This window comes from Mya arenaria, chromosome 17 (genome assembly GCF_026914265.1).
Source record: "Mya arenaria isolate MELC-2E11 chromosome 17, ASM2691426v1".
Classification (NCBI taxonomy): Eukaryota; Metazoa; Mollusca; class Bivalvia; order Myida; family Myidae; genus Mya; species Mya arenaria.
In genome coordinates this window covers 17,562,368-17,576,665 of record NC_069138.1, presented here as the reverse complement: position 1 = coordinate 17,576,665, position 14,298 = coordinate 17,562,368, and the positions used below count along the sequence as shown (strand labels likewise).

Genomic DNA, 14,298 nt, shown 5'->3' with positions numbered 1-14,298 from the left:
ATATCGAACTTGTCCGAGATATAGTATGCACATACACATTCTGAACAGATTTGGTTCTGGAATTATTGATCGGGCAAAATACTGGACGCTACCCTCCCACCCATTCGCCGCAGGTGAAACTAAAATAATATACCGTTCTATGAACAGGCGTACGAAAAGGATAAGATACTTCGGAGCACGAGTACAGGCCACTTCCCTTGAATTCTATTGTTGTTTTACATATTATGCGTTTACTTCAGCTGTTAACTTGTTTTGTGTGGATGCATTTTTTTATGTGAATTTGGATTGTGTTTGTATAAATAATAACAGATTATATTTAGTATTGTAATTTATAAATGAGGAAGTTAAATAATGTTTACATATATTTAATATGATTTGTTAAGGTTTGCTCGGGAAGGCAACGTAAAGGTACACTTCAGGTGTGGACTGTGAATGTTCATCAACATATTACTAGTACCATTTTCATCATCCTTGTAATATCTGCTCCCAGTGGTGGCTCCGAGTTTTGGCGTAAGAGGGGAGTAGTTTTTGACCGCATCTAAGAAAGTACGCCCCCTTTCCAAACATTACAAAGGAATCACGATTTAATGAGTTAAATATGGCTTGAGGTTGTTCCCAATGAAAGATTTAGTCATTTAAGTCTGAAATGGTGCATTTAAGAGTGCAGGATTTCATATTGTTTCTCGGGTATTGACATAAAAAGTATACTTGAACAATGCTAAAGTAGTGGCTCTGTGGGTATTTTTTCAGGTTCGATTGGATTAGTGTCGTGCTAAAATGTCCAGAGTCACATAGGTCTTGCCACACAATAATACATAGTAAGCATTTTGTCTTTAACGTTCCTGGGTCCAGCCGTGTACTGAATTGTAAGTAGCTAGGGCGTTGGAAAATGGATGGAACCAAACTAACACATATAGCAATACGTTCATGCTGCATATGTAAAAGTGAGTATTTATTCGGGTGTGTTAGTGGTCTATGGGTAAGATGCACACCTCTCACTGAGGAAACAAACCCATCGTGTCCTGCCGTTGTTACATTATTAAGGCTGCTAAAACTGTGACGAACAAATGTACTTGATTTTACCTTGGAATCTAAATGGAAAATTATTTATAGCAGCTTTACCTGGATTGCGAAGATAAATGTAAGTAAATATAACATGTATACATATATATGACAACGTTGTTTTTTTCCATTGCGTGCTTTAAATGTATAATTCCGTTACGTTTTTTTGTTACCCAAACGTGTCAAAATGGCCGACTGGGCTGGGTTTTCGGAAGACGAAGTAAGAAAAATGAAGCGTTTGGCATCCAGAAGTACAAATGCACAAAACACTGGTCTGAATACTACTACAAATTTGTGCTTATATGTTATTATATTGTTTATATAGAATGTTTCGTCTTTACAGCTAAATATCAGACTGTGTTTACATGATTTTTTAAATTTCGGATAAAGATATTTCGGACATTTTATTAAGTATATATACAATATGCTTTATTGATCGTATATTTTGGTTTCAAAGGACTATATTTTATAAATAATACCACCCTTCCCTCTGTGTGGTTAATTGAATGTTACATTTTTACTTTTTAGGTAGAGCTATCAAGGAATTACCAAACAGAGAAAACGTATCTTCACAAAACAATTCCAGAAAACTTGTTAATGCTGATAGACAAATGGCAAAGGTATGTTGAATTTGATTGCATGTGAAATGAGACTAATAATTGCAAGGGTGATTTGCAATGATATTGGTGGCATATAAAAGACTGGCTGGACCGTAATAATGGATTCCGGATCAACTCAATAAGAAAGTATAAAAGACAGGCTGATCTGGAATAAAAATATGAAAATATGTATTGTTTTGTGAAGTGCATTTATAATTTCAATAGTATTTGTAAACTTCACACTTCGGACTAGATCGTTGCTAAGTTACCAGCATGGTACAAAAGACCACTAATCAGCATTTTTTTAATTGGCATCCTACTAATCAGCATTTTTGTAAATATCAAAGCCATTGTAAGCCTGTCAATATATTAAAGAAAACAACATTTACAAGGTGTTATTAATTATCTTCAGTGTAGGAAATTTGGCGGGAAAATCTTTCCAGACTGCTACAGAAATTTCTGTTGGTCCGGTCTGGCCAGTCTTTGATACCCAATCATGACATTCATTTAGTTTCTTGATTCTATAAACTTCAAAATTGTTAAAAATAATCTATTTTATTTTATTTTGTTCATATTATCTTGACAGATATATTTAATTTTGTGTCCCATGAAATAACTTTTTTTGTTAGAAAACTATGTTCCCAAGGAATTGTTACCCTTTTTTCCCTAGGAATGCTAGTCAGTTTAAAAGTTATGATCAGAAATAATGAATATTCTCCAAATAGTTAATATGACAGTTATAACATATTTCAGGATGACCAGAGACATCTTAGTGAAGAAACACTGGCTACACCAAAAGCAAATCTACAGCAGCCTCAGACTGCCAGCATCTCTGATTCAAAACAAAACCTTCAGGTATAAATATTTGTCTTAAACTCTTAATATTGGCATGGATGAAATTGGTGCATTGTTTATTATGAATCTGAATCAAAATAGGGAGGCATTGCATAGAATCCATTGTAAAGCGCTCGATTATGAACCATAAAGCAACTCACCCCTATTTTTCTTAGTTTATGCTTTGAAGTCATTTTTAACCAAAAAAAAATCTATATATTTTTTAGGATAAAGAGAAGGAAGGGAAAGAAAATGTGGAAACTGCGGATGAGGTCATAGATCTTGATGACCAGGAAGCATTTAGGTTAGTGGTGATCGATAGACTATATAACTTATTATCAGCAAAAAGTTCAATTAAAATTTGCTTTTCAATGATTTATTAATCACGTCAATTATTTTAAGCTTTGCAAAATTTGTGAAACCAAAACCTTCATGATAGAAACATGTCGCAAAATATATAGGATATGTCACGACATAACATAATTTCTGGATGAGTGGAATAAAATTGTATATTGTGTGATGACTAGTGTCAGATTATTTTTATCACATGCCTTTTCCAAAACAAAATAGCTAAAACGACCTTCCTGTGTCACCTTCTCTAGTCATGAGCCAATGCCATTTCTTGCTCTACATGTAGTAGAAGTGTAGTCCCTGTCACCTGCTGTAGTCATTAGCCAATGCCATTTCTTGCTCTACATGTAGTGGAAGTGTAGTCCCTGTCACCTGCTCTAGTCATGAGCCAATGCCATTTCTCGCTTTACATGTAGTGGAAGTGTAGTCCCTGTCACCTGCTCTAGTCATGAGCCAATGCCATTTCTTGCTCTACATGTAGTGGAAGTGTAGTCCCTGTCACCTTCTCTAGTCATGAGCCAATGCCATTTCTTGCTCTACATGTAGTGGAAGTGTAGTCCCTGTCACCTGCTCTAGTCATGAGCCAATGCCATTTCTCGCTTTACATGTAGTGGAAGTGTAGTCCCTGTCACCTGCTCTAGTCATGAGCCAATGCCATTTCTCGCTTTACATGTAGTGGAAGTGTAGTCCCTGTCACCTGCTCTAGTCATGAGCCAATGCCATTTCTTGCTCTACATGTAGTGGAAGTGTAGTCCCTGTCACCTGCTCTAGTCATGAGCCAATGCCATTTCTTGCTCTACATGTAGTGGAAGTGTAGTCCCTGTCACCTTCTCTAGTCATGAGCCATTGCCATTTCTTGCTCTACATGTAGTGGAAGTGTAGTCCCTGTCACCTTCTCTAGTCATGAGCCAATGCCATTTCTTGCTCTACATGTAGTGGAAGTGTAGTCCCTGTCACCTTCTCTAGTCATGAGCCAATGCCATTTCTCGCTCTACATGTAGTGGAAGTGTAGTCCCTGTCACCTGCTCTAGTCATGAGCCAATGCCATTTCTTGCTCTACATGTAGTGGAAGTGTAGTCCCTGTCACCTGCTCTAGTCATGAGCCAATGCCATTTCTTGCTCTACATGTAGTGGAAGTGTAATCCCTTGACTAATTTAAAACATCAGATTCTTTTGATTGTTTTATGTCTGTCTTTAATTAAAATGCATACTTAGACGACATCCAGTAAGAATTACAACAAAAACACTATACCTTTAATAAAATTGATGAAGATTCAACCACAGCTTTCCACACTATCAAGCCATATTATCAACAAGCATACAACAACCTTTTGTAAGATAAAATTATTCTGACAGTAAAAAAGCTAGTGTCAAGTACCAAATTAGTTAAAATTTTAATTCCTATTTAAAATACTTAGTGTGAGATATCATGTAGAACAATTTATTTCAAAACATATCTTAAATACAAATATAATTTGAATGAAAAGTATGAACAAAATAGAATTGTTGATAAGGGCCCCCCCCCCCCCCCCAAAAAAAAAAGTGGAAGTTTTGCATTTTGTCATGTAACATATCTTCAATTCACAGTCGAGGTCTAGTCTCCCTAGAAAAGTTCCGTGATCAACAAAAGCGGATAGAAGAGGCAAATAAACAGAAGAAAGCATTGCTTGCTAAGACTATAACGGAGAGGTAGGTACAAATTGTGAATTATATCATATTAGCTTAAATATTTTATATATTTTTATTCAAAATTAGTCCACTACCAGTTTCACAATCTTTGTAAAAAAAAATTAGTTTAAATTAAATTTAAATTTTATTTTAACATTATTTTTTTAAACAATTTAAAAGAAAGTTATTTTACTTAATATTATCGCTCTCGTTAGCACAATGTTACGCAACTACAGGTTAACCCTCGGTCTTGCTGTCCATCAGAAGATGAAATGAAACTGGGTATGTGCATAAAGGGCCATTAGGAGATTATGCATATCATTTAATTATTTTTTTTTGGATATAATTGGAATGGCAGCAAAAATAATTTAGATACAACTCTTTGACCGAATCTTAGCATAACTGGTATAAAAGCTACATTCATTTAAGTTAGCATGTGGATAAAGGTACATTTGTGGATTATGCACATAATTTTACGTTAGCATTGGTCCAAATTAGCACAAGGCCACAAGCCCTGCACTGGTAAAATGTCTTCCGGGCTTGCTCAAATTCTGAATTTTATATAGCAGGGCTTGTTAAAAAAATTGATGCTAAGCAATAATATAAGAATTCAGGCTTGTTCATCCAAAAGTGTAATTTCGATGACTGCGTTAGTATTTAAAGTATACAGTATTTCACCCCAAAATAAGAATTATGTTTATTGCCTGGGTACTATAGATCATATCAACATAAAAACATCGAACATTGTACAAGTAACATCAGTTTTATGGGCCATATCAAACAACTTCAGGGCTACCCTGGTAGAAACAGATGAAAACAACAATTGATTGTTGGAAATAATCAAAGAGGCTTTTGTCATAAATCATTAAATTTTTTAATAAAAAAACTAATTCTTGTAAGAATGGAAGAAATGTTACCAAAGTTTTTTAAATGTTTTATAAAAATGACATTTTGAATCATTCGGCACACTAGGACAACACTTCTAGCCCATTGTTTGCATGATGTTTTTGCTTAGTAAATTCATAAAATTTCCATTTAGAATGTCATTATGTATATAGAGATTTTCATGAAAAAAAATATTTTGCAATTATTAGCTAAATAAATTTCATGAATTAAAATTGATTTTTGCTGACTTTAGTCACAAACTGTCTACTTGAAAAAACACTTGATTATCATTTAATCTTTGAACCCTAGTGTGTAGATACAGGAAAAACATATTTCTACATTTGACAGTTCCATTAAAAAATAACATTACAATTGCTAAATTAAGATGTTAAAACCACAAACTAAACATTGAACTTGGAAAAGCTTTAAATACTCTACGATATGAGATACTATTTTTGCCTGAATCAAAACAACACTACGGTTATTCATTGCCAATATCATGTATTTCTTCAAATTAGTGATTTTGATATTATTGCAGACAATATCTTTCCAGTTGGTTCACATTTGGATTTCGGCTTTGATCTGTTCTGACAATGATTTTGGTAATGTAACACTTGCCAAGTCCATACTTAGTACCAGAAAGGAATAGTTTATAGGTGTAGTTAAACAAACTTTTTTTAAGATAAAGTAAATACTTGCTGTTATCGTAAATTCATGCAGTTTGTCAACTTAAATATCAATCTTTCAGGCATAGGTCTGCACCAAATGAGCTATAATTTAATGAGGCCTTTATCTCAGTCAGTTTGTGAAAGTTAAATTTATTTTTCAGGCAAAAGGCTGCCAAAAAAGAAACTCACAAGTTAGAGCATATTCAACGAGAGTTGTCGAAATTGGACCACTTGTTGACTGCCGATGTCCAGGTCATACGAGGACGTATAGAGGATGCTAGTCGCGTCTTCATGGATGCACAGTAAGTACAATAAAGGCAATAATAATCGTCCATCATTGATAATGAAAATAAAATGACCTATTCTGACATATAGAGAAACTAGTCAATACTTGAATGAACAGTACAACTTTTGATAATAAACCTGAATAAAAAACAATTGTCAATTTGTTATATAGTTATTAGTTGTTAAAATCACAATTTTTAAAAAGCAGTGATTAGCTTGTGGTCAAAATACTTCAGTAAGGAACAATTTAATTTTCATCACATCACTGTGTATTTTTATTTCAGTTTCTTGTTTTATGACTCTTTTAGCATACTGGTATTTTTTTATTGGAGAACAGGCTTGCTGTGGTATTGTCAAAGCCTTGGTGTTATCTGTGGTAGCAAACACACTGTCGTTGTCATTTAGCAACAACTATTATGTTGGCCAACTTTTAAACCACGGAAACTTTGGTACACATTTCAACACTAACAATAAATATAGAATTTATGCTATATGTATCACTTAATCAGACTTTATGTTGTTTAAAGCCTCCTGCAAAATGGGGGAAGTGACTAGCCTAATCAAAGGCTTAGGTGTTCTTTTTTGTCCTTTTTTGTTTTTTATATAATTTTTTTTTAGGAACATTCTATGATTTGCTTTATATTATCGAATCCTTTATCCATGTGAGAGTGGTATAGGTGTCACAGGCGCGTAGGAAAAAATTGACATTGGGGCCGCGGAAAGGGTGGGTTGGGGAGGGGTGTCCCCTCATGTCAAGATTTTTTTTTAATTTTAAGCATTGAAAGACTCGATTTTCAGTGAGTTCAGGTTTTATTTTCATGTTTTTATCTTAACTTTTTTCTGGTTAAAATAATATTATGAGCAACAGCGACATGTTAATTATTGTGCAATCATAAATTATTATAAACACCAGTATTTATTTACTTTTAAGTATTCATATTTGACCAGTCTCACAATGTATGTTAAATAAGAAATTAGCACAGTTTACCTCTTCATAGTGACTTTGGAACCATTGCGAGTTTAATGCCCCGTGTTAAGTTTTTTAGTGCCAAAAGATCTCTTTTAGAATTTAAAACTTTTGGACAAATTTGGAACTTCCACTTTAAAGTCAAACTTTAATGTGACGAGTTTGAAATAATACATATTGCTGGCTATTTAATAACAATTCTATTTTAATGAGTAATTGCAATTAGCATTATCATCTACAGTTTTTAAAACGATACAAAATGTTATTGTCTTATTGCCTCTTCTTCCACTTACCCGTCTAATAATCCGCCAACTGTTTTCATGCCATTCCTATGCCAATTAGCTGAGTCACAGGTTTCATTATGACATGGTGACCTGTTTATTCGATATTGTGTCAAACTGGTATTGATCTTTATGCCTGTAGCTTTATTTAAAATACGATTATAAAGAAAATCGGTATCAAATATTCGAGGCCCCATTGCCATTACTAGCCAGAATATTGGGGCCGCGGGCACGGCCCCCGCAGCCCCAGCTCCTATGCGCCTGTGTCAAAGGTTGTGGGTTAGTTCCCCACTAGGGTAATTGCCACTCAAAAAGTATAGTATACATTACTGGTTTGTTCCTGGGAAACATACTTGAGTTTGATTTATATCAGCTAACTGTTGTCTTTTCAATTGAGCTAAAGTAAATAAGTATAAACTAATGAAATCTTGTGACTGAATTCTTTCAGGAAAAGATTTGAGAAAGCAGAGGCTGAATATGTTACTGCCAAGATGGAATTACATAATACACTGGAATTGAAGGAGCAACTTACCGAACATCTGTACACCATTATCCACCAGAATGAAGTTCGCAAGGCGCGGAAACTTGCTGAGCTCATGAAAAACCTGGAAATGGAGGCTGAAGAGCAGGAGGTTTCACTTCCTGAATTACCTCCCTTTACATCATTTCAGGTTATACTGATTTTTAGGTTGTCTGTTTTCAAATTTAAAAGAATGTTGAGGTTTTGTCATAAACTTGAATGTGGTATTCAAAGATTTTTTTGTTTTATTGTTAAATATTTCATTTTCAGGCAATATGCTCTCACCATGCTGCGTAGAATACTTTTTTTGCCTTATTCTAAATTTTCTTGTCTTGATGTTGTCATAGTTAGTTGCCTTTAGTCATAGAAAAACTACAGAAATCATTTAAAATATTTGTAAATGAACAAGTAACTTTTTACAGATTTTGACAATGACAAAAGCATATGTATAGTAAATGCCATAAATCTGACTTGTACTATGTTTGTGAATGCTGTTTCTGTCTATTCATTAAACCCCATATCGGAACAGCAACACGAAGGTTGAATTTAAATTTAAATTCATTTACTAGCATGCAGATAAAATTCAACGCTATATACTTATACTGCACGCCAGTTATTTAATGTTGTCCTTGGCAAAGTGATACAAAACGGTTATGTCACCAACTTCCCTTGGGATTGAAATTATCCGGTTGTTGCCAAAGCACTCATGAATAATTTCAATTACTAAGTTCATGGCTGCAGTGACCAAATGCTTTTTTTTTTATTTAAGCCAATTTTTTAGCAAACAAAATGGAAAAGCATTGACTGTCACTCTTGCGTAAAAAATAATAATTCAGATTTTTAAATTATAGTTTCAAATTGTAGTTTATACATTTCAGCCAACAGACATACTTCTCTCCCCATCGACCAGTAAGCAGCATTTAACACTTAAGGAAAGACCAAGAATTTCTAGTCAATCTGGAGATGGTGGAAGTGGAAATCCCCCTGAACATTTGTTAAGCAATAAGGAAGGAGATGCATCGAATGAAGCCAGTGCAAGTTCAGGAAAATGTGAGACAAGAAACAATCAGGGTGCAGAGGTTAACACTGGAATCAAATCAGAAGCGGAAGATATTTCATTGGTCAATCAATCTGAGATAGGAGATAAACAGAGCTCATCTCTGAAAAACAAACTTACTGAAAATGCAAACACTGAGTTAAATTCTGGTACTAGTGGTTCAGAAAGTACATGTAAATCTACCAAAAGCATGGAATCTCATACTGTGACAGCTGGTTCTATGAACACAGCAGTCTCAAATGTAAAATCCACTGGAAAGGTGATAGCTGAACCTCCGGAGTCGGGGAAAACAGAAAATAAGTTACCGGTAGATGATGTCAAAACTATTGGTGATAATGCATCAAGCCAAAATGATAGTGGTATATGTCTGCAGTCACATAACAGTACACTACAAGTGGACAGTACTCCGACTGCTGTACATACAAAAACTGCTTGGGACTTTACTGGGGATCTAAGATAATACATGCATGAGTAGTCTATGTAATATGACTTACAACATAATATTAAATGATAATATATTTGTGGGTTGTTTATCTATATAGATACATGGTTTGAATATGAGCAATTCAATACATTTTGCTTTTGACATATGTATTACACTGTGTACTTAATATAATATTCAATGAAATTAATGTACATTATTCTTGGATTTTTTTTTGTACGTTAGAAAATACATTTTTGTTATTATGCTTTTTATGTCACCTATGTAGCATTGCAGACATCCAGGGATCATGTTGTCTGGATTGTCTGCGTTCTCATGTGGTCAAACTGTGTCTGAGCCATCACACTTTCATTTACCCTCTTTAGATTTCGAAATTCTGAAATTCAACCTTTACCAAACCTAGTCACTCTGTTTATTACTGAGCTCACTCATCAGCAAGATTACCCTTTAATTTATAAATTCTAACCAAATTCACTGTGTCAACTCCCTTAACTTTTCTTATGAGAGTTTCTTATCAAATCTTTACCAAACTAGGCTACAATGTTAATGTAAGATCATATCTCAACTGATACTGATATATATATCTCAGATGTTAAGACCCTTTATTTGTCGAATGTTTATACCAATTTCACATTATCCACTCTCTTTCTTAAGCATGACTTATCCAATCTTCACCAATTTGGGTTGCAATGTTTATGGGCACAATATCTTGATGGAGTTTGTTCAAGCCAGTTTGCAACATCAACTGTGGAGTTATGGCCCATGAATCGTCAAAATTTGACCAAATTCACTTGGACTGTCCTCTCATACTGGAACATTTCTTATCCAATTTTATCCAAAATGACATTTGAAATGGGGCTTATATATTGCTTTTATAAACAAGAAGGTCATCTCATTATTTTTTCTAGGGTTACATCCAATGATATTGGCAAAACCTCACCAAATTAACTTTGTTACACCATGCCATCAGAACCCTGATTTGACTGTATCCCTTGACCAAGCAATGTTGGTTTGACTTAGCAAATAATAATAACTATGATTTTTTTAATGTTTTACTTTCATCCTTTTATGAGAAATATGGTCCCAATGACTCAAAAGATCTGAAGTCTCTTATTAAAGGATTAAGCTAACCTCACTATTTTTGTTCTTGTATAATTTGTGTAATATTTATTTTTGTACGAGGTTTATAACTTAGATAGGAATTATCTATATGATAGTTAAAATAAACCATTTTTCATTTATCAAAATCTTATTTAAGTATGTATTTTGGCTAATTGGAATGAGCTACTTGTTAAGCTTAAGAAGTTTTTAGACATTCGGGCAAATCTGCATTGCCTATGGCACTCAAAAAATCTGTTGCTTCAATAATGGTTGGCACTCCCGAGGTGACATAACCAATTTATGTAAATTCTACTTTAAAATGTGATCAAATATTGAAAGTTGTTTAAGGTGACTCATGTACAATAATTGATCTTCACTGTATTTAAAACATATAATGATATCCAAATCTGCATACATGTACATGTTTGTTGTTTTGTCTATGCATTGCTAGAAATTGCAGTATGATCCGTCCTGATGTTTTCATTTAAACTTGATTTATTTGTCATTGATTGCATAGAATTTTATATTAACTTTTGCTATGTCACTTGTGTTGGTATGCTGTTGCGTGAGAATGTGCTCTTGTGTTGTGGGTGAAACCAGAATGTCCGAAGAAAACCCATTTGTGCGGCTTAGTCACCACAAACCAGACTGATGTACACTGGACAATCTGTTGTTTTAAGGAATACTGTTCCCAGAATTATGTAAATTCATGTTTTGTGTTAATAAACAACATTTACATATAAATGTAGAAATATTTTTAAATATTGTCATAATTACTATGCATAAAAGAAGCTTATTCCATCAATCTGTGATTTAATAATTCAACTATGCAAGTTCCTAAATGGACATAATTATGCACTGGTTAATGACTTTTTAGATCAGGAGCATAACTTTTCAATGTGAAATTTCATTTGAAAATATTCAGTATTTCTCGAGATACTAGTATTCAAGAAATACCTCCATTTCCATGGAAAAAGGGGTCCCTTTAATACCAGTATGTATTTAATACAAATTTAATTATAACAATTTATGTAATTATGTCTATTTTTGAAGACTAAAAAGAGTTTAAATATTCAGTTGATAACATTGTTTTTTTATTTCACTGGAAATGCAGGTTATTACATGATTCTGAACTCTTAGAGATTTACCATACTATTCCTGTATATACATCATGTGCTGTTTAGGACATAATTTATATTTATTCGAACCTTTATATTTTATGTAAATAAGTAATCATAAAAAGATTTGCTAAATGATTTAAATTTTTAGAATCAAATTTTGTAATTTATCTGCACAACATTAAATTAAACTTCTTTTTATTAAAGTGTTCGGTGATTTCAGAATTTAATTATGTTTAGGAAATGAAGCTTCTCATTCACCATCATGATGATACTATGCGTACCACAGACTTATCATTATCAAATCTCTGAAAAATGAGAATGGGAAATGTTTGAACACTCTGAGTTTAGAATGTTAAATATAAGTTATGGTTTGTCATTTAACAGTTATCACAAATAAGGTTCTTGGGAAATGTTTGAACACTCTGAGTTTAGAATGTTAAATAAGTTATGGTTTGTCATTTAACAGTTAACACAAATAAGGTTCTTGGGAAATGTTTGAACACTCTGAGTTTAGAATGTTAAATAAGTTATGGTTTGTCATTTAACAGTTAACACAAATAAGGTTCTTGGGAAATGTTTGAACACTCTGAGTTTAGAATGTTAAATAAGTTATGGTTTGTCATTTAACAGTTATCACAAATAAGGTTCTTGGGAAATGTTTGAACACTCTGAGTTTAGAATGTTAAATAAGTTATGGTTTGTCATTTAACAGTTATCACAAATAAGGTTCTTTTTCCTTTAAAAGTGGCATAATAGGTTATTTTACATTCAATTTCAATTCAAATAAACTTAAATACAAGTTACAATAACTGAATTTATATTTAGTGTTTTAGTAATTCATTTTTGAATATTTTTAATTTAATAGCACTTTTAAATGAAGATATATGTGACCACATTCCTGCACACCGAAGGTGGCACAAAAATCCTACAGATGAATATATTCATTAGGTTGAAGAAACAAGATGTGGCTGTAATGTTACTGTTAGATTTTGATAATACTGAAAAAAATGTTTCATACTGAAATTCTAATATTCTCTGATGAGTGATTGCAATATATACTGTTATCCTTATGTTTTCAACTTAAAAGTCCTAATGTCACAAATTCATGAAAAAATAGCATGAAAATTAGTGAGATCATGTAATTCTTGTGTATTCTTACATTATTTTTGTAATTCACAGTATTTTATATGTGCTATTAGTTTGTATACAGTTTGTATACAGCTGGGACTTAATAAAGTGTTGATAAAGGTTATATGTTTGTTTTTTACATGTGTTTTGTTGCCAAATGATGTACCCCTTGTTTGTACGTATTTCATTCAGACAGATTTTGCCATGTAAGATAATCTATTAAGGAACACTGTACTAATTTCCAAAGAGGTGCTTTGGTGTTGTTTTTGTTGATTTGGCTGATCAGAGTTTGGTTTTGATAAAAAAAGAGTGGAGTTCATTTGAACGCTTATTGATAGATATCTTTGTTCTTTAAACGGAAAAGACTTACATGTAGCACCTTTATTTCAATGTTTTAACACATTTATCTTCTCACTTCACTCTGGGTCCAATAACAAATCTTCCTTCCAGCTTCACGTTGCAATGGAAAGCAAGGTACATTGATATTGGTTAATGGTAGACAAGGAACTGGGGATACATTATCATAATATATCAAGGACAAGCAATGTTAAAACCCTATTATAGAGAGCAAATATATATTACCCAGGCCTGTATATCATAACATAAATGTACGATGTGATCCAACAATATTCACTGGCCTGCACAGTTTGTTTGTTTATTTGAACTTAACAAGGTCTTCCTGCGCCCATTAGCTTACTTATGGCTTGATGCCGCCGTGACGCCATCACAATTAAAATTGTTTGAATGCCATAAGTGACATGAGATCGAAGTGACAGCAATTCGCAGTCAAATCCAGACATTGGAAGACTTGAAGAAACAGAGTGAGATAAAAGAGATCCCAGTGCGATATGTTAGCTCTTTGTGGATATACATCTTGTTTCTTTAATATACTTGGTGTAAAGCACTGATACACAGGATACTACTTTTCTGGGTTTAACCAGTACTGAGTACACCATTTTCCCAGAACTACCCTTTAAATGCCGAGCGCTAGACAAGGGAGCTCCAAGTATCATTTTTAACATCTTTCGTTGCGATTTATGATGCGGCCGGGGTTTAAACCCTTTACCTTTCTCATTAAAAGTGCACACTCTACCACTGAACTGTCGAGGCAGTCACTGGCCAACACAAGAATGAGTTGCCATATTTAAACTCATTGGTCATGTGACCAGTTTTAGGGGTTCTTCATTGTCGCTGTAGGGAATCGCCATCATATTTTCAAGTAAAGTATCCAATACAATAATTACAACCAGTTTTAGGAAATTTAAATTAAGAGTGTTCTTTTTAAAAAAAAATCCTTTTTTATTTAAAGCTGTACACTCACAGATTGAA

At 33.4% G+C, this 14,298-nt stretch overlaps 1 protein-coding gene across 2 annotated transcripts; it reads left to right on the top strand.

Annotated features, from left to right (window-relative positions):
* Nucleotides 1-1,232: 1,232 nt before the first annotated feature.
* LOC128222731 (RAB6-interacting golgin-like) lies at nucleotides 1,233-13,093 on the top strand. Of its 2 annotated transcripts, none has more exons than XM_052931830.1 (8): nucleotides 1,233-1,282; nucleotides 1,591-1,682; nucleotides 2,415-2,516; nucleotides 2,723-2,799; nucleotides 4,434-4,535; nucleotides 6,229-6,369; nucleotides 8,049-8,271; nucleotides 8,999-13,093. In XM_052931830.1, exons 2-8 carry the CDS (start codon nucleotides 1,674-1,676, stop codon nucleotides 9,635-9,637), a joined length of 1,293 nt encoding a protein of 430 aa, XP_052787790.1. In that variant the 5' UTR covers nucleotides 1,233-1,282; nucleotides 1,591-1,673; the 3' UTR covers nucleotides 9,638-13,093. The 2 variants fall into 2 exon arrangements, with proteins under 2 accessions (XP_052787790.1, XP_052787789.1); XM_052931829.1 differs by having other exon boundaries at nucleotides 1,250-1,334.
* The last annotated feature ends 1,205 nt before the right edge of the window (nucleotides 13,094-14,298 follow it).